We start from the raw sequence: 20,994 nt of genomic DNA on the forward strand, positions 1-20,994 counted from the left end.
TCCGTGAGATAGGGAGTTGTTGTGTTGTTTTTATTTGGCTTAACTTAGTTTACTTTAGTTTTATTGCAACTTAATCAACATACTTTTAAAGAATGTAAATAACTGTATAAAATTATTTTTATACCTTATGATTGATGATAGCAGGGGTTCAATGTCATTTTTTTGTTCAGCAGGGATCTTAAACTTTTCTGTTGTGAACTGTCTGGGTACTGTAAGGCTTACCCTTTATAATGCAGTAATATTTAAAGTTTCTTAGAATATCCAGGATAAAGAGGGCTGTACTTTGCAATCTAGGGTTGTGGTAGTCCCTACAAAATATAAAATGAGCTAGCATTGGGTTATTTTTCAGTATACAGGTGTGATCGGTCCTAGTGTCTGGTACAAAGGGGAGTGACTTCTTTCTGAATGAAATGAAACAAAGGCTAGCAATAGTTCCTTTCCTTCCCTTCTGCAGGGTGACCACAAGCACTAGGTCATTTGTGGCTTCACCTTTGCTGTGTGAAGAAAGTGAACGCTTGGCACCTTCTCAGAAGTTTTCCAAGAGGCACCATCAACTTCTTTTACAACAATACATTGAAATCAAATGTTTGTTTAGCAAAAAGCGTTACCAGGAACAAGAAATTTATCAAAGCATTGCTCTTTCCTTGATTTGCAGATCTCTGATTCTGGTTGTCACTGTATGTTTCTTGAGTTAGTGGCTTAAAAAAAAGTAACCCTTGCTGTAACCATTACACTTTGTGTTTCAGGTTGCCTTGTCCACGTTTGCTGTGTATGTCAAAATAGACAAGAACAACGTCTTGGATGCTCAGAAGGCATTTGTATCCCTAGCTTTATTCAACATCCTCAGGTTTCCACTGAACATGCTTCCTATGGTTATCAGCAGCATAGTAGAAGTAAGATTTCAGTTATTAACAAGTTTTTCTGTGCAGAAGTAGTCATTGGATGGAAAGATTACGTTTCTGTGCTTAGAGAAAGTCCTCTGGTGAAATTCAGTAACCACAGTAAAGGAGCTTTGCATTTCTTGTGTAGTGAATGCTATAAAAGCAAAATCCTCAATCTGAGGTACAGTAGTAGCGAGTGTTCCTGATATCAGTCATATTTCTTGTGGTCTGGGAAATGCAAGCTTACTGCCTGACCAAGAAAAAATACAGTGGTTTTAAGGAGGGATGTGTAAAAATGATGAAATGTATACATGGTGTAAAACACCACTCTTAACTATAATGAACAGAATATAAGAGAGTTTTGCATCTCTTTTCCATGTAGGCCAGTGTGTCCTTGAAGCGCCTTAGGGTGTTTCTGTCACATGAAGAGTTAGATCCAGACAGCATAATCAGGCGTCCCACCACAGACGGTGAGTTTCAGTACTGTTGGAAAAATTTGTGCAGATTTTGGGTGGCTCTGCAGTATTTCTTCTGCTTTTCTGTAACAAATGTACTGTATCTTGCTGGATTTCACTGATTTCAGCCAGAAAGCAAAACGGGAGGGGGGGGCTGTAAAATTGAATAAATGACTTGTTGGACAGTTTCAAATATACCCATTTGAAAGTTAAGAGGATGAGAATTAACACTGTCCCCAAACCCACCATTCTTGAGATAAAGCAATTGTATGCCACTTCAGCACCTTTGAAAGAGAAAGGATAAGTTCCAGTTCTGGCAAATGCCTCCACTTTATTTTGTGCAGAGAGCATTACTCCGAGCTGTACTACATCTAGTACTGCTGCTGTGGTTATGTAGGGCTGTTGGACAGAGATGAGTGTAAAGGCAGGCCTACTGAAAAGCCAACACTCTTTTGTCTTGCAAGACAAACCTTGATTTAACGATGTCAGTCACTTCTAAACGTTTTTTTTTCCTTCCTTATTACAAAGATAGTGAAATCCCCAGTCCTTCCTCTCGTGGTTAGCTGACCTATGACTTCAGACGCTTGGTTTTCCTGTAAGCAGTCATCTGATGTATTTTTTTTCTCATCTTCCTTCTGGGAATATCTCCTCCCCTTTCTCAGGGGATAACCAGTACTATACCTCACTCACAAATCTTTAGATAGGGTTTAATGGATTTTTAAAATAAATTCTATCCATGATGGGTTGTATTTGTATTGACTCAAACTTATGTCTAGCATAAGTATTTCTTGCCTTCTGGACCCTCTGGACTTGCTCTAAGTGGGGAAAAAAAAATTGCCCAGAGAGGTAGTGGATGAACACTCCCTGGAAGTGTTCAAGGCCAGGCTGGATGGGACTTTGAACAACCTGATCTAGCAGAATGTATCCCTGTCCGTTGGCAGGATGGCTGGAACTAGATGATCTTAAAAAGTCTATTCGAACCTAAATTGTTCTAACTCCCTCAACACTGGTTTTGGTCAAAGTTATTTTATTTGGTAGTTTGACTTCTTTTCCCCTATATCGTGGTAATTCTGCTTTCTGCGTAGAAGCATCAGTTGAGCTGATCTTCCCCTTGAAGCACAAGTCAGGTTGAGGCTGCTTTGTTTTCTTGAACTGACTTTGAAGTACTGCAGCAGAGTTGCTAGGTAAAGGAGATGGCTGAATTAATCAGGATCTTACAGCTGGCATTCATGTACTTCCTGGTTACTAAAGGTGTGTAACTTCAGACTCTCTGCTGAGGTTAGACTTACCATTCTTACCATGCTTACTTTTCTGCTTTGACTGATAGAACACAAGCTTCTGGTAAGCAGCAGGTTATTTTTCTGCTACAAAGGTAGCTTTATACCTCTGCTTCTGTGTACTTAGATTTACTTCTGTGGCATGATTCAGAGTGTACAGTTTAGTTGCTTGCTTTGACACTTGTGTAAATACACTTTTTCTGTTCATCAGCAGAAGGAAGTATTATTGTAAAGAATGCAACATTTAGCTGGTCCAGAAATGATCCTCCTTCACTGAATAGGTAAGAATTGGTACTCTTTGTTTTACTCTGTATTTGTGCTGAATCATAGGCTATCTGTATTTAAATTAGAAAGTCTATATGCAGAAGAGTTTTTTTCCTTAAAGGAACAGGAAAACAAATAACATCTATATTTAATGTTATATATGTGTGTTTTTATATATATATAATATACTGTATTTTAAGCAGGGACTTCATGAACTAGAGGAGTTGGCAATGTTGAGTTTGAAATGCAAAGGGGGCTAGCAAGAGGTATAATGGGAGGAGAGAAAGCTTTAGAGATTTCAAGCTCTTGCTAGAGGCTGCAGATGGGATGAGCTCCATCTAGAGGATGCAATTAGATTGTCCCCTCTTAATTATCCCTAGTCCCTTACATCTGCACTATGTCCTCAGAGCCTACCTTTAAAAATTCTGTCCTCTCTGAACTGTAGCAATCCTTGATTCCTTTGCTGGAGAAAACCAGTGAAGAACATTGTACGTAGTGTGACCACCAAAGTAACAGGAGTCATAGAGCTACCAGCCCTGTCTTCCCAGTGTTCCACCCACTTCCTTCATTTTGGCTGATCTTGGGTTTTAAATTGCATGTCCTTTCAGGCAAGGGTGCTATTTGGGGAACATCCATTTGTATTTACATTTCTGCTTACGGAAAATTTAAGAGAAATATTTGAAGTGACTATTTTTTTTTCTTGTTGACTATCACATATCAAGATGCTATGTCCTAAGTATAAGAAGAGCTATGTGCGTTCTGAAAGAAAGGTTTGCATTTTCAAGTAGTTTAAGTTCATGTGCTGTGTCAGCATTTGCAGTGGGTTTTTGCATTGCATCTGGCTTTATATGGGCTGTTCAATGATTGTTTAACTACTGGGGTGTGCCAGCAAGCAAGGCTGAATTATGTACACTTTAATTTCAGCATCAACTTCACTGTTCCTGAAGGCTCCCTGATAGCTGTTGTTGGCCAAGTTGGCTGTGGAAAGTCTTCATTGCTGTCTGCATTACTGGGGGAGATGGACAAAAAGGAAGGCCATGTGGTTGTTAAGGTGTGATGTCTGAATAATTCTGCTACTTGTGGGTATTGCCAAAAGGATTCTAGACTTGCAAATGATGTGAAGAGGGGAAGAGAGCCTTTCAAAGGAATGCACTTATAGCCTGATTTCCTAGCCACTATGTTTATGCCTTACCCTACATTCTCTCTGTTAAGAGTTGATCCAACAGCCTCTAAATCTGGCAGTTTCAGATTTAGCCAAATATGTACAGTGATAGAAGTCTCAAAGATGATTATTCTGTTGAGTCTTGCTGGCAGCCAGGTATGGGAGGGAGACTATTACACATACTCCAGCATGAGGAGGAGCAGTATTAATTCATACCTTCTTAGACATCAGAGAGTTGTTGGATAAGGTTACAAACATGGGTAGAGATGTTTTTTGAGAGCAAAACAAATAAATGTTACATTAAAAAAAAAATGCACATTTGGTCATCTCCAAAATTGCTCTGGAAAAACTAAAGCGAGAAATGAATCACTGTTTATCAGTACAGACAGAAGGCCAAACCATTCTTCAAAGCAAAATACTTCGCAGCAGCTGAGTCTCTTCCTTTGAAGTGACTTTTTGTATAAGAACATCTTTCCCTGCTTTCAGTAGAAATCTCTTGGCAGGGACGCCATTGTTAATCTCTTCTGCATTCCAGATTAAATTGTTTCACAGTGAACAGAATTTATAACTGTATGAAAGAACAAAGTCATAATAATTTCTGACATTCAATAATTGTGTGAATATTGTCTAAACAAACATTTCCTCTAAGTCTGTTAGAGAATCATGTTTTATTTGAAGTCTTTTATTTTCCACCAATGCACTTTGTTACGTTCACATGTAGAGGGGATTACAAAAATATGTTGGAGGAGGCACCACCCCAAGAGCACACACTTTGCCTGTGTGGCTCCATAATGACCGCAGGCAATTTGTGAATTAATGAGGACTGCCAGCCTCACAAAGCCCTGCTGTGCTTTGACTTCATGCAGGCTTTTAGTCTGAAGTACTGAATAAGGATTTTTTTTTTTTCCTTGCAGGGCTCAGTAGCCTATGTTCCTCAGCAAGCCTGGGTCCAAAATGCAACTCTGAAAGATAATATTATTTTTGGGAGAGAGATGAATGAGAGCCGGTACAAGCGTGTGATTGAGGCTTGTGCACTCCTGCCTGATATAGAGATTCTTCCTACAGGAGACAGAACAGAAATCGGAGAAAAGGTATTTAAGTACCCGCTCTACCACAACAGTGTTATTGCCTGTAGATAAGGCCTTGTGACTTCTGTCCTACTTTCTCTTAAAGTTGTGTTGAATTGAAAGCATACAGAATAGAAATCCTCTAGAGTAACAGGAAAACTTGAACAGTCTGTTTTTTTTGTCTTTAATACTCCAAGGGGAGGAAACTTTTTCTTAATTAGAAAAGTAAAAGCATCTTACAATGCTTGTTTTTAAAAAGCTCTGAGTTGTCATGGTCATAGAGCATAAAAATATATGTAAGCAGGAAGAGAAGAATCTTCTTAACACTTCGAGTGGGGTGGCTTTTTGTTTGTTTTTGTTTGTTTTGTGTCATCGTTTTAAATGAAGCAATACCCAAGGTGGCCCTTGGTTGCACAAATGCGCAGTGTGGGATTTAGAAACTTGCTAAATGATTCAGTGCTCTGGTGTGCAAGCAGGACCTGGTGTCCCCTAAACACGTGGCCAGCAGCCTGTATGTGTATGTAACCTGCTTGGCATTCTGCTAAGCTGATGCTCTGCAGAGGATAGGAAGGGATATGCAGGGACATGTGCTGTGCCTGCTGACTGGTTCTCCATGGGGTATAGCTGCCTACCGGCAGCCCCAGGTCCAGAGTGAGGCAAGAGAGCAGCTTTTATTTTCCTTACAGGAAACTTGGGCGGTCAGCAGGCCAACCAAATTGTAGGCTGCTCTTAGAGTGTGGTGGTTTTTTTTTTTTTTTTTTTTTCTCCGTAAGATCAGAGGCAGCCCTGCAGAAATATGACCAAGAAGAAAAGTAGCCTCAGAATGTACAGAATTAGGTGTCTGGTCTGGGTTAATTCCTTGCAAGTCTAGTAAACAATACTTTTTTTTTTTTCTACACCCTCATTGACAGCAATAACTTAGAGATGTGCTCCTTTGTAAGAGGGAATTTTAAGTGTGATTGTTCATGCTACATTAGTAAATAGTTTGTGATACAGATCTGTTTCAGACAATGGTGAAATTTTTCTGATTTGCATAAATCTCCCATGACTTTTTTTCTTTCACAAACTACAGTAAGGCATCTCTTTTTAGCTGTAAATAAAGGATCTTACTGTCTTGTTTCCCCAGGGTGTCAATTTGTCTGGAGGACAGAAACAGAGAGTCAGTCTTGCTCGGGCAGTTTACTGCAACGCAGATGTCTATTTATTTGATGATCCTCTATCAGCTGTTGATGCGCATGTTGGGAAACATATTTTTGAAAAAGTTATTGGACCAAAAGGAATCCTGAAAAATAAAGTACGTAATAATATAACACCTAGTCTCTGGGGAATGATTTGTTTTTCTTTGCTGAATTGAAATGATTCCAACTTTGTCAAGTTCAATCTTCAGACTTCGGTATTAAAAATCAGAAAAATTAAAAGATTCTCCTGACTTTTTTTTTAAGGACTTTTATTATGAAAACAGTGTTATTGTATAATATAATTTGGTTTCTTTAATCAAAACTGAATGAAAGATAAGTCAAAAGACAAGAGCAGTCATTTTTCTTAAAAATGCTCCAAGTGAGTCCATAGTTATTACTGTATTGTGCCCAGCATTCAAGCTGCGAGGACAGAAGTTTAACCATTTTATTTACCAGTTTGAGATACTAGAATAACTTTTTTTTTTCTTTTACTATTTAGACACGGGTTTTGGTAACCCATGCAGTCAACTATCTGCCCCAAATGGATACAATTCTGGTAATGAGTGATGGAGAAATCTCTGAGATGGGCTCTTACCAGGAGCTGCTGAAGCAAGATGGAGCTTTTGCGGAGTTTCTTCGTACGTACGCTAATGCTGAACAAAGCATGGAGAACAGCGGTAAGCTTGCAAATAGATCCTCTTTTGGATAAGCTGATAAGTGATAAGTTAAGGGAGTCATGGTAAAGGGAAAACACTGATTGTACTGGTCATGGAAGGAAGGTTAAAGGAAGCTGCTATTTCTTGTGATAAACCTCTAGAAACCTATAGATTTAGGTGTTTTTAGAGGGCATTGAAGGTTGCGAGGTGAATGCACATTCTTTCTTAAATGTGGAGCGGTTCTGTAGTGAAATTCATGTTGTAGCAAAATTAAGTGGTTGTGAGGTCAAGCAGGGGTTTATACACATTTCCCTCTGATTTTTTATACAGATAATTGCTTTGGGGATGGGGAAGAGGATGAAGCAGCTCTTTTTTTTTTTTTTTTTGCTGACACCCCTGACTCTTGCTTCTGCTTTTCAAACAGCTGTAAGGCTGTACTGGGGTAGGATTTTTTTTTTCCTCCTGCGGATAGATGTGGATTTTAATAGAGGAACTTAGCTGCCTTCAGCTTGTTCTCTTCAGTGGCTTGCCTGTTGTGGTTTTCTGATATCTTCCACATGTGAATGCGGAAGTGTGAAGGGTGTTTGCAAGGGTGCTTGTATAGTGCTGGCTGGGGTGTAGTTGTTGGTATGTGCTTGAGGCCAGTTTGCTAGCAAATACCTGTTGCTGGATGCTGAAGAGCAGGCTTTCCAGAAAGAGACTGAACCCACTTTTCACCTTCTCCTTCCTTTTGGAAAACCCTTGGTTCCTACCCATTCTCTAGAGGGGAAAGCAGTGGCAATTTTTAATTGTACTCCTCAAATGCTTGCCACAGGAGACAACAGAAGTAGTGCCAAATTGAGCTGTGAAGCACTGAAGAGGTGATGGATGGCTGCCTTCGGCAAGGAGCTGCTCTAGATCGTGGTGTAAAAGTGCACGGTGTGAGGGCTGTGATGGTCTGCTTTATTCTCTGAGGCTGTCCTCTTCTGTCCAGGCTGGCAACAGAGACTGCACTTGGAGGCCGTGAATGAGCAGTCTCTCCTGGATGTGCAGGGCTTCCTTGCACACATGCTGCTCCCCAACAGGGGGTTTGATGTGAGGGTGGTGTTGAGCTCAAGGTCAGGATGCCCTGCTGTAGGCTAGCCTTCATCTCGGAAAGGTCACTTGGTACGTGTCAGATGTCACTTCACAAGTTGGGATGCTGGTTTGGGTGGGCATTGTCTGTGAGCAGCAATTATTGCTCTATGGCTGAGGTCTCCCACTGTGAGGAGTATTATGGGAAGAGATTTTGGAAGCAAAATCCGGCTGCTGCTGCTCAGGGACTGGCTCGGCATCAGTTTGCTGGTGGTGAGCAATTGCATTGTGCATCGCTTGTTTTGTCCACTTCATTTCTTTCTTACTAAATTGTTTTTATCTCAACCCCCGAGTTCTTGTAATTTTACTTTTTTTTTTTTTTTTTTCCTTCTCTTTTTGCCAATTCTCTCTTCCATCCCACTGCAGAGGTGTGGAGTGAGCAACCTGTGGTGCTTAGCTGCCTGCCGGTTAAGCCACAACCATTTCCCTCCTTTAATAGCCTTGTTCTTGTAGCCTCTTTTACTCCTCTTTCCAAGTACATGCTACTTGTTGAAGTCTTCGCATTCAATGAAGTTATTTTCCTTTCCCATTGCTTTACCAAATCTTCTCTTGGAAAGCGAGCCAGCGCTTTATCTTCTGCTACACTTGTCTGCAGTTGTCTAACACAAGGCACTTCAATATGACCCTGGTGATTCAGAAAGAATTGTCATATCACAGCAAACTTATTTCTCAGTTTTGGTTGAGTGATCTTCTGCCAATGGTAAAAAGTGAAAAATAGGGTGTTATTTGTCTGGCTCACAGGCATAATATTTATCAGATATATAAAAGACTGCTAAATATTATTTAAAAACACAGTTTGTTGGATAAATGCAGAACAAGCTGTGATGGGAGCCAGTCAGAGCTAGCTGGAGGGGAGCTGCATGCCCGTTTTAAAGAGGGGGGGACCACAAGAACACAGGAGGCTGTCTCTGACGCTACATCTTGGCAGCCTACAAACACTGCTGGAGCTAAACAGAAAACTATGGGTTGGTGCTTTCTGGCAGGAATACATCCTGCTTTCTGCAAGGCCGGGGAAAACCTTTTGTTCTCCCAGGCCTCTGAGTTTGGGCTGTGAGCCCTCTCCCTGTTACCTCCCAGCTCTTTTCTCCCTTGTGGATTCCTGAGGATTACCTGCTTCTCTCCCATCCTCAGACTCAGTGTTTTTTCTGTGCATGGGAGAACGCTCACTCTGGAAAGTTGCCCCACCCGAGTCTGCAGGATGATTGGGGAGGTGAGCTGCCCCTTCTTCCCCCTTGATGCAGAAGGCAATGGCAGCAACAGGGGATGCAGCGTGGAGCACTGCTGCATTCACCTGTGAATAAAAGAAATAGATGCCTTGCTGTGTCTACAGAGTGTAATCTTCTCCAAAGCAACTGGAACTATCTGTAAGTGTATTTGCACAAAAAAGCACGTAAATTCATCTTGCTTTTAGCAGTTGTTCCATTCTCTGGATTTAGTGTGGCTGACTTGGTGATGCCAGTGCTATTCTTGGCAGTGTGGGTTGTGTGGAGTCGTAGCCTGCCCCTGCCTGCTGTGAGCACGCCTGCCCCTTCCAGGCTGACAGCTCTTCCTGCAAAACAGGAAAAGCAAATGGGTGCTTTAGGACTACCTGTCTTATGACCATCCATCCCTCAGCTCCCATAGGAACTGAAGTAGTGGATGCAGCCTTTTGTTTTAAGGAGCACAGGGATAGGGATTTTGCTGTTTTTTTTCCAGATGGCTTCACCATAAACTTCAGTTTGTTCTTGCAAAGCCTGGAGTTATTTTTAACATGTTTGTGGGGAGTAAAAGTGATAAAACTTAGCAGAACCAGCCCACAAGGTTGAAATGTTTGAAACTATGTATTTGAACTATGGTTGAAATATTTGAACTGTGGTTTACCTTTGGTCTTAACTACAGTGCCTGAAAGATGAAGTGTACAGCACAATTAAATCTAAATCTGCATTGCAATCTGTAGGCTGTACTTGATAGAGAGCAATGTGGGTTTAGGCTGTCTCCCCAGCATTTGGCTCTGTGACTCTCAGCTCAGTTTTTATATTAGGATTGTCAGTACAACAGGCTGACTTGGCTTCAGTGTGGAGAGAAAGGGGAGTAAAAGTACTCTGAGAACTGTTAAGGGTCTGGCCTGTAGGGCTTAGGTCTTGTATATTTCGAAAGGAACTTTTTTGATCTGTCACTTGTAGGCATTCAATTTGAAAGTCTTTTTTTTTTTTTTTTCCCCTTACATTTTGTGGACTTGATTCCCCAAGTTCCAGCTGTTGCCTAGCGCAAAGTTGAAATCTGAGCAGTGGAAAACATGAATCTGATTGACAGAGCCTTGTTTGGCTTCTGTAAAATTGTCTGTTTTCCCCCTTACAGCTGCAATTGAGAAATAATGTAAAAAGTGCTAAGTTTGAAAAGAAGATAGCTTCCTTGTTCATTATTTTTGTATTATAAAGGAGGTAGTAGTGTGTGTTTCGTAATAAACATGGCCACTTTTGCATTATGGGCTGGGGTTTCGCATCAGCAAAGGAAAGCGTTACGCCTTTGTGATCAGTACTGTCTCCCAGTAAAGCCCAGCACACCTGTATTTTGGGGCTGAGCCTCTTTATAACAGCGTAAAGCTGAGTTGGGCTCAACAGCACTACAATTGGTAGTTAGGATAGCTTCTTCCAGTGCCCTTCGGTAGGGCTAGGTGCTTCTCTCCTTTTTGACTGCTTCTCTACATTTTGACTCCATGCAAGGCAAGAGTTAAATAGTGAGAAGTTCCAAATGCTGGGGAGTCGACCCCAGTGGTCATTTGGGAAGCACCTGCCTGGCTCAGGAAATAACCTCCCTTCCTCTTAATTCATCTGCTAGCAAAATGCAGCTCTTCTCTTTCATACGGTAAAAGCTTTGCAGTCTCCAGATGGCAGAAGAAAATGCTGATTCAAGATGAGTGCTGGTAGAAGCTTGGAAGAGGGGAGTATCCCCCTGGTCCTTACTAATCTGCCCTTGTGGGGTGGCGATTGGTAACTACACAGTAGGTGGGACTAAGGAAGTCTTTGCTGCCACAGGTCTCCTCTCACGGCAGTTCTGTACCTAAAGCAAGACAGTAGCAGAACACTTTCTAACCCCCCATTAATGTGTGTCTTGAAGGAAGTTTTGTGATCTGTCACTTGCAGCCACATGGTGAATTTTTTTCCTCAAAGTTGCCTTTTTATGGTTTAATGCAAGAGGTGGGATTAAAAGGAGATCCATTTCAGTAAATTTGATCCTGCCTTGTGCTTCTGTATGTCTTTGTGGTTTAGGCCATGCTACTTTTATGCATTTGTGCTTGTAAAGGTTGAAAACTGGTTGTGTGTGTTCTGGAAAAAGTTAATTATTATGCTTTTAGACTCAGATCCTTCGTTAGAAGGAACGGTTCAACCTCTGGAGACAGGTAACTACTTTTTTGCCTTGGGTTTTTACTAGTGCTTGTAGTGGAGCAATGCAAGTAGCTGAACTTTACAGAAGAGATTGAGTCATTATTAGAACTTGAGCTACATAACATAAGGCATTGGCTTGCGTTGCATGTTGCTTGTTTCTATGCTACTACAATAACTGGAGCATCAATTTGTCGATAACTGATGCTAGCAGTGTATCTTTATGTTACTTTCACGAGCAAGCTTTGAATAACCTTTAAAGGTGCATCTCCCCCTCTGGATTTAAGAGTGTAGTGAGTGTACCCCGAGAGGGAGCACTCAGGATCGATCCCTGGAGGTTCCTTTTGTTCTTGTATGGGTATTCACACACTATCGCTGTTCCCGATGCACCTGTTACACCTTAGGTGCATGCACCAGATTTACTATGGCAATCTTTAGTACCTTTCTCTCAAAAGAGGTAAATGCAGTATAAGCGTGAAACCTTTGTAGCCTGCAAGAAGGAATCAAATGTAAGAACTGTTAAAGGAGGAAAGTTTACATGTGGTTTTGCTTTTGTTCACGTGGGTTTAGAGCTTCAGTGACGCTGGAATCCTTGCTGTTCCCATATGAGAGCCCTTCAGAAGAAAATGTATCAAGTGCTTCAAATAACAGTCTCGTGTTTGTTTGGTCTTATTCATATAATTAAAAATAAGAACTAAGTCATTGAAGCTTTCCCTTTTTGTCATTGTTAGTGTTAGGAAGTGATGACATAACTCAAACCTAGGAATTTTGTTCGTGACAATGTATTACACTGAACTGAATTTGTAAGAGAAAGCTTAATAATTCAGGGTGACAGGTTTTTTGAAGTGTTAAGCAATTTGATGTGTGTTCTACATCTTGTTATAAATGGGGTAAAAAAACTTGTTTTTCTTCAGTGACATTCATAGAAACATCTCTGCCTAAATGAATCTGATTCCTATGGTTGCTTAAAAACAGGGGACTTCTGTACCTTGCTTCCTGCCTTGTTTTGCAGGAAGGCTCGAAGTTAATGTCACCTGCCATCTGTTCATATAGCTGCACTCCATTTGCTAGAGTGTCGTCTTACTGTTTTGTGAAATGAAAATAATTAACAGTATTAACAATGTGGTTTGCAAAACAGAAGATGGTTGGAGTGTTTTTTTCACCATGAGTCATAGCGTGACTTGGTATTGTGTGCTTTAACATCAAGTATGTTCTCATAATTATGTTAAGTTGTTATTGCTGACCTACGTTTGGTAGCAAAATAGAAAAATAAATATTCCTTGTCTTGTCAACTAATCCTGTTGGGGGTGGAACTATGCTGATTTGCTCATCTAATCAATTATCTGTTAGCATATGTAAATGCTCAGTTGTGTTCTCCCCTTTGTTTGCACACTGGGGCTGCACCTGGCATTTTCAATTGTAATTAAACCTTTATGTCTCTTCCTACCATTTTCATATTTAATTTACTTTCTGTTTTGTTTCCCCCCCCTAGATGCAAATAGTCCATCTGGAAAGGAAGGAAAGCCTGTAGAAAATGGAGTGATTGTGAATGAAGCCCCTGGAAAGTTGATGCATAGGTGTGCACTCTTTTTTTGTGTGTGTGTTTTGTTTTAATTTTCTGTCCTTTTACTCAGACATGGACAAACAGTAACTTGGTATTTATATTATTTGTGGGAGGAAAATCTATCATGCCACGCACAGCAGCCTGAAAGGGGTGAGGTTGGTGCTGATCCATGGCTCAAGGTGCAGCCAGTAGTGTGGCTGAAGATGCCTTCCTAGCAAGCATACGCACACACATAGCATGGATATGCATGACAGGCCACGCGGCTCAAACATTTAGAGCAACCACACAAAGGAAAGGGCACCAGTGACCTCATCCAGTTCCCCTCTCTGGCTGAGCAGGATGCAGGTTCACAAGTCAGACTGTATTACATATATGTACAAGGTGGATCCCTCCAGTAGCTGAGCTCAAACAGTTTGCTTAGCAGCTGCTGCTGGATCCCAGCCATCCATCCATTTGCTAAGCCCCTGAGGCTGCAGCCCTGCTCCTGCTGCTGGTACAGGCTGTCTTGCATATGTGCATACAGGGATGGCTAGGATGTCCATGGTCCCATAGCTGACCCGTTTTTGTTCCTCTGGGCTTGTGTAAATGGGCCTTTGATGGGCCGATGGTTCCTGTGGTGGCCCTGGGAGCCGTTCAGAAGGTTGCTTTCCTGCCATTGTCTTCCTGAGCTTCTTTGTGGGTGTGCAGAGGAGCACCTACCATATGACCTAGCAGTATTAATTTATTGGAAGAAATATTTACCTACAGCTGCAATATACACATGCTCCATTTTAGTACTTCAGAGTTTACACTTGTGATTCTTGGCTGACCTTGAAGTTTCTAATCTCAGCCAATTGCTGTGTGCAGCTTGGTATCCCAGCCCCTGCACAGTGTGGCACTGACAATTGCTGTTGAAGAAGTCTTCCAGTCTTGGGTGTTCTGACCTCAGAGCACTGTAAGCGCATTTGTTAGATATGCATGGAATTTGCACGGTTTGGTGTGGAAGGCAACTCAGTTAACGCAGCCTGGAGCGGAACGCCTTGGCATGGTTTTACCAGGTGTATAAAGTTAATCTAAAGACAAATACACTCCTTTCTCTTATCATGGTGACTTACTCTCAGGCTTCTCAGCTTTCCACGCACAGAAACCATTGCATTGTTATGAGATACCATGGATTTGGCTCACATAAAGTGGCGAGTACTGTATTGTCTACACTGCTTTTAGTAGTCTTTGCAAGGGTTTGACCACTGAAAGGTAGCAAGCAGTGCTATGTGGGCCTTTACCCTGACATAATACAGCTGCTGTTACACTTGAGAGAGTCCCAAGGCAATCACTGACAGTACCTTCCCAAAATCATTTTACAGCCAATGCCTTATTCTTCTGGCACTCTAGGAATACTGTATTTCTGGAAGGTAATGAGTGCCCGGGAGTAAAATTGCCTGTTTTGTTGCCTGTGGTGGTAAAATTTTAGCATTTTAACAGCAGTACTGTTTATGATGATGTTGATGTTCACCATGGCATTTTTCTTTCTGGAGTTTGATCATTCAACCAAGATCTATTTGTGTGCCTAGCCAGTTAGCTTGTATCTGGAAATGAGTACTTGAGAAGTGAGTGCCAGGAGGATTAGGAGCGTGCAGTGAGGGGGGCGGAGGACAGAAGCAGTGGTCATCACTTTCCAGATGATGGCTATTAGGAGATAGATTATCACCAGACTAATGCAAGCTAGTGACTTGTAGCCATAGGCTATCGAAGTCTATTTGTGAAGCAGACGCTTGGCCTGTATTTTCCAAGACTAAAAATAAGTATTTTTAACAGGCAGCTCAGCAACTCTTCAACGTATAGCAGAGAGACTGGGAAGTCACAGCACCAGAGCAGCACAGCAGAGCTGCAGAAGCCACTTGCAGAAAAGAATTCCTGGAAATTGACGGAGGCTGACACAGCAAAGACCGGGAGGGTAAGGTCTCCTGTTCCCACTTCCTGCATTCTCTTTCAGTTTCAGAAAACTCCACGTGAGGAGAAAAAAAAAAAAAAAAAAGCTTCTGAAGAGCATGTAGTTGGGGTGAGAAAGAGCTGAGAGGATTGTGGGGCTCGCTGCTTGTTGTGCAGCACTTCATGAAAGTGTTGCTATGGTCTCTGGTCCCAGAGCAGAGCCCCAGGTTTGCTTGCAGAAAGAATGTTGACATCAAAACCTCAGCTTAAGATGATGAGTCTAACCACATCAAAGCTTGAAAGAAATGGCAAACTTGCAGTTTGCTCTTTTTTAGAAAGAGGTTGCAAAGTTGTAACAAATTAGGTGACCTGGTGAAATTTATCCTTCAGTGTAAGGAGCTGGAATTGACTCAGCTGAATTTAAGCCAATTTTCCACTGTAGACACAAGTATCTAATCCAAGGGTAACCAAGGGCTTTCTGAGAAACTGGAGAGTGTGGTTCCTGGGAAAATGGTAGTTATACCTCCTAGCAATGTTGCTGGAGTCCTGTTTTACAATAGATCATAGAATACAAGCTATATGAAGCAAGGGTTTAATTAAAGGATATATAATCTTGTGGTAAAAAGAGAGAGACAAAATCTGGAACCTCCCCAGTGAAGTTCTTGGCTCCGCCACAGATGCTCTGTGTTACTTCAAGCAGCGCTCTCCCTTTCCTTCCCTTGGAAGACAAGGGAAAGATGATGTGTGCCTGCCCTGGAGGGATACTGGGTTTGGCACATATCCACAGAACATCTTGCAACTTGTGTTCCAGGTCAGTGGCTTTCTAGCATGTAATTGTCATGTTTGTCTGGCTTGATGCAGGAATGCTAACTTTAAATAGTGGTTGAAGAAAAGGGAACTTGCTGGCTTTGAAACTTCATCTGCAAAATGAATATGTAAATAAATAAATAAATATATAAACATATTTTTCCTCCCTTCTGTCTTCAGGTAAAGGCAACAGTATATTGGGACTACATGAAAGCTATTGGACTCTTTATCTCTTTTTTGAGCATTTTCCTCTTCATGTGTAACCATGTAGCCTCCCTGGCTTCCAACTACTGGCTGAGTTTATGGACAGATGATCCTGTTATCAATGGAACACAGCAGTATACAAATGTCAGACTGGGAGTGTATGGAGCACTGGGAATTTCTCAAGGTTTGCCTGGTTTACCTATTGTACTATTAGCTGGTTCAGAACGTTTCTAATGCTCTTGTATCCCCAGAACTGCAGCAGCAGTTTTCTAAGTCCTGAGTTTTTATTTCATAGAAAGACAGATAACTTGTTAAAACCAACAACAAGTAAACTGACATATAAAACTATTCAGTCTGTTTAGTTACTGAATTTGTTCTTCTTTCATTCATGCAAAACAAGAACAAATGTGGTTGCAAGTAGACTGATAAGCCACACGACAAAACATCTGATCTGAGAAATGGCCCTTTGGCCTGTCAAAAAAGTGTGCTTGCCTGGCTTGCAGGGACAGTATATCACAGGAGGCCTTAGCTATGCTGCTGTGGTCTTGCTGAGCTGCATAGGCCGGCGTTTTCTCTGATTGTATTACACACCACTTTTTTTTTTTTTTTTAATGGAGAAAAATACTTCCATGAGAGAAATGTGCTGTTTTCACTGAAAAAGTTTTTAAATTTATTTAAATAATTGCCAAGTCTAACGGTAGTGAACTCCAATTCTCGGGATTATTGTACTAGATATGTGCTAATTCTGCGTGATGACAAAATGAAGGAAAATGTTTTGTGTGATAGATGAGAGCAGTTAAAAACAAGTCTTCTGTTCCAGGTATTGCTGTATTTGGCTACTCGATGGTTGTGTCAATAGGGGGAATATTTGCTTCACGACATCTGCACCTTAACCTGCTGCACAATGTCCTCAGGTCTCCAATGAGTTTCTTTGAACGTACACCCAGTGGAAATCTGGTGAATCGTTTCTCTAAGGAGATAGATACCATTGACTCCACTATTCCACCAATCATCAAGATGTTCATGGGCTCAACGTTTAATGTCATTGGGGCTTGCATCATCATTTTGCTGGCCACACCTATAGCTGCTGTCATTATTCCACCTCTGGGACTTGTCTACTTGTTTGTGCAGGTAGGGGCTTGGCCAAGGTCATCTGGACCAGCAGTTACATGTCCTCTACTTAAGACAGTTGTGTTCTCACTCTGGAATAGGTCTGGTTTCAGTATGTTTGACTTGTCATGCTTGACTGACGGTGTTTTGCATGGCTTATTGATTAACTGCAGCAGAGCATTTCCTTTTGTTGTCAAGTGTAGAATGACTTCTGTGTGCAAGAGGTAATACTTTAATACCTAAGCAGGCTTTATAAAATGCCATTAGATTTTGAGGCAAACTGCATATATCTCGTTGCTTTGAGCCCATTTATGAAAAATCTGTGAACTTTTCTAAAGCTTTCTCCCAAATGAAAGGGTTGGGAAGACCTTCAGAAAATTATATATACTTTCCTGCTCGTGCCTGTTTTGTCAGAAACTTGTTTACTAATCAAGAGAAGCAAAGGCAGCTTTTCACTCCTGTCTTATGCAGGCAGGATGTGCTTGCTTCACTCTGCTTTACTGCTAGGAATCTGGCAGAGGGAGTACAAATGTGAGAGAAGGAGCTGATTTATGGCTTTGATTCTTGAATTAGCGAATCTGTAAAGCTCCACTAGTAAGTCATAAAGGCAATGAGGCACAATTCAGAGACTCAGTTTTGTACTGTTTAAGTTTCCAAAAAGAAAGTGGCTATCACATGATACGGTTTGGTTGGCAGTTGTTTAAAGACTGTCTTTATGTATGTAGTGTGATCTTTTTAGGCCTGAAGTGTTGGAGAAGGCATGTATTTCTGAATATATGTTGAATCTCTGTAAGTAACAGCCTAAATGGCAGGGAACTCTCTCATGATTCCTTCTGTCTTGTCAAATGTAATCTGGACATAACCGTAATTTTCGTATTCTGACTTGCAGAGATTTTATGTGGCTACTTCTCGCCAGCTCAAACGCCTTGAGTCTGTCAGTCGTTCTCCTGTGTATTCTCACTTCAATGAGACCCTCCTGGGAGTCAGTGTAATCCGAGCCTTTGAGGAGCAGAAACGTTTCATAAAGCAGAATGACATGAAAGTGGATGAAAATCAGAAAGCTTATTATCCAAGCATTGTGGCAAACAGGTAATAGTGGAGTTGAAATATTGAAAGGAAGTTACAAAGCGAGGGTATGGTGCTATTGCCTGTCTGCCTTACCAATCAGCTGTCAGTGTATTTGTCCAGGGTAGGGAAGCCGTTGTGGATGTTTCTTTTTGCTTAAACTTGTGTGATAGAATTAAGGGTGATTCTGAATTTCTGTTCTTTCTAAGAGTTCCTGCCTTCTGGGTAGGATTTATAAAAACTCTTACTCACTGATCCCAACGTAACCACATCTGCTCTCTGAACTAAAACAGGAATTAATGTCCCTAAAGAATTTATTCATTTTGGATGCCTCTAGGTTTGCATGCTGCTGGAGTAGGACCCCAAATACCTTACAGTTGCGATGTCACTGGCAGTACTCAGATGCCATATTACTAAAAAGCAAGATGTGTGACAACATTGGTTGACTGCATTCCTAATTCTCTGTGGATGAGTTACTGGTAAGATGCATGATGTCTTCTCTGTCTTGCAGGTGGTTGGCTGTCCGACTGGAGTACGTGGGGAACTGTATTGTTCTCTTTGCAGCATTGTTTGCAGTGATTGCACGCAACAAGCTCAGTCCAGGATTGGTTGGCCTTTCAGTGTCCTATTCGCTGCAGGTAATTTTACTGTTAAACAAAAAAAGCTCTGAATTGTCAGACTCATCAGAAAGCCAAGTTCTTGGTCAAGCTTCAGAGGGAAAACTAACGTAAGGAATACAGAAAGAGAATAAACCCTACAAATAAAAAACATCTGGAAAAATGGGGGAGGTTCCTTCTGTGCCCTGCATGTGTGAGGAGATGTGACTAAGACAACTCATCCTATGCATGTTAAAGGCATTTGGACTTCTCTCCTGTCCAGCACTAATTAACCAAAATCATATCTGTGTTTGTACATTCCATGAACTTGCAGTCCTTTGGTTGTGCGAGTTTTTTGTTTGATTCTTTTTTTAATTGCAGGTAACGTGCTCAATGTAAACTGCTTTTAAACTTCTTCTCTTGCAGATTACAGCATACTTAAACTGGCTAGTTCGTATGTCATCAGAACTGGAAACCAACATTGTTGCTGTAGAAAGAGTCAAAGAATATGCTGAAATGGAGAAGGAGGTACGGTGGGTTGTCCACCACAGCTGGCACTTGGTGGATGTTTCTAGGACATGTGGCTGTATCATTCGACATGAGGTTGCATGCAGCCTACCTGGGTGTTACGACCAAGTCTGTAAGAAAGCAATGGTTGCCTTAATGCTTGTAAAAGCTTGTCCTCTGAGCTGAGGGGTTTGATAGAACTTCGTGCTCTCATTGATCTCTAGAGATAGGCCGTGTCTTAAGGGTGTACTGGGGGTGCTCTTATACTCCAAATATTTACAGCTTGTTATTTAGGAAGTGAATCCGCTGTTCTGCCCTGTGTTAAGCAGTGGAGTTGTGCAAATCTGGTTTTGTTTTCTTCAGTGATTAACCAATTTTTTCTGTGTTTCTCTTTTTGCTCTCAATGGAAGGAGTAAAGAGGATTTAATTTTCTGTTTTAATTCAAATCACCTAACAAGTCATTACATCTGCAGTTGTGCACCTTTTGGCTACAGAACACAATTCCCTATTGGTCTTCTTTGACATGCTTGCCTCCAGAGAATCTGACTTACATCACTGTTTTTGTAGCCAAACCTTAAGAGGACCCTTAGAACAGGGTCTGGTAGTAGACTGGAGTTTGTGTCATTAAAAGCCTCTTTGTTTGGTACTGGCAGTAAATACGGTGGAGTGTGCTCTCTTCTCTCCCACCCTTGTGGGAGGCTGAGGCAGCAGCTGTTTATTTTACCACCCTGTAAACCTTTTGTCTCAGTTGAAATGCTTCTAGTTGCATGCTTGGCTTCCTGATGGTTTCCTTATTGTGGTGGTGGTATTGCATAAGCAGGTTATCTCAATACATGCTGCCTCTGTGATTCTGCTGTTCGTAAGAAGCAGCTTTATCTAGCAAGTGGCACTTGTGATAGCAAAGCCTGTGGCTACATTCACCATTTCATCTGCCTTGGGGCAGCCCTTTTCCTTTTTTGTCTCATCATTATCACAGTTCCTTTTGTAAGTTATACACTAAAAGGATTTTTCTTAATTGCTTTCCTTACGTCCTCTGAGCCTGTGCCCAGCTGAGGGAGGAAATGATCAGGTATGCTTGTGTTGTTTTTTCAGGCTGAGTGGAGCATTGAACAAACTGCCCCAGCAAGCACCTGGCCTGAAGAGGGCAAGGTTGAGTTTCGAGGCTATGGTTTACGCTACCGGGAAGACTTGGATTTGGTTCTGAAAAACATAAATGTCACCATAAATGGGGGTGAGAAGGTAATGAATCTCAATTAGTAGCAGATGACTGCTGTTGAGAAGTATGTATGCATAAGCCAAAGGGGGGTCCAACCCCCTCCTGTAGGACACTCTTAGGTCCTTGAGAGCAAGAAGAGCTTCTCTAAAATCAGTCTCACTGTAACTGGTGGCTGCAGCAGGCTCTTACTCTTTTTAAGGGACATCCTACATTGTGTGATAAACATACTTATTTTGTGGGTTCATGAAGTGTCTTTTGATCTCATTTCATAAGGAAAGGAGGCTGTGCTACCTGTTCCCATCCCAGAAACTTCTGAACTGCTTTGCTAATCTGTTTGCCATAGGCAAAGAGGTTGACGCCTTGCAGAGTGGTTAAGTTTCTACTAGCCTCAAGGAAACAAACTACTAAGTAAAAATGGGGAGCTCTGCTCTGGTGAGGGAGAAGCTGTAAGGTGAGACTGCAAGAAAAAAATGGAACTTGAGTAGATCCTATGGATTTGGCCAGACTGATTGTGGTAGATATGTGTGTGTGCCCGCACGCACCTCAGTCCTGAGTGCACTGTCTGACTTACACTACTAGTGTGAACTTGCACAACAGTATAA

At 41.5% G+C, this 20,994-nt stretch overlaps 1 protein-coding gene across 3 annotated transcripts in view; it reads left to right on the plus strand.

The window, feature by feature from the left end:
• The window catches only part of ABCC1 (ATP binding cassette subfamily C member 1 (ABCC1 blood group)), a 55,679-nt gene that overhangs the window by 29,026 nt on the left and 5,659 nt on the right, over window positions 1-20,994 (plus strand). The window contains exons 13-28 of one of the 3 annotated variants that reach the window (XM_082772845.1): window positions 747-893; window positions 1,264-1,351; window positions 2,825-2,894; window positions 3,802-3,928; window positions 4,954-5,130; window positions 6,233-6,400; window positions 6,784-6,961; window positions 11,388-11,432; window positions 12,908-12,992; window positions 14,774-14,912; window positions 15,875-16,082; window positions 16,719-17,029; window positions 17,898-18,097; window positions 18,585-18,711; window positions 19,096-19,197; window positions 20,269-20,415. In XM_082772845.1, coding sequence (XP_082628971.1) covers window positions 747-893; window positions 1,264-1,351; window positions 2,825-2,894; window positions 3,802-3,928; window positions 4,954-5,130; window positions 6,233-6,400; window positions 6,784-6,961; window positions 11,388-11,432; window positions 12,908-12,992; window positions 14,774-14,912; window positions 15,875-16,082; window positions 16,719-17,029; window positions 17,898-18,097; window positions 18,585-18,711; window positions 19,096-19,197; window positions 20,269-20,415 — 2,319 coding nt within the window. The remainder of the gene's footprint in view (window positions 1-746; window positions 894-1,263; window positions 1,352-2,824; window positions 2,895-3,801; window positions 3,929-4,953; window positions 5,131-6,232; window positions 6,401-6,783; window positions 6,962-11,387; window positions 11,433-12,907; window positions 12,993-14,773; window positions 14,913-15,874; window positions 16,083-16,718; window positions 17,030-17,897; window positions 18,098-18,584; window positions 18,712-19,095; window positions 19,198-20,268; window positions 20,416-20,994) is intronic. The other 2 variants (XM_082772843.1, XM_082772844.1) reach the window with 2 other exon arrangements.

This window comes from Aythya marila (assembly GCF_965140915.1).
Source record: "Aythya marila genome assembly, chromosome: 15".
Taxonomy (NCBI): domain Eukaryota; kingdom Metazoa; phylum Chordata; class Aves; order Anseriformes; family Anatidae; genus Aythya; species Aythya marila.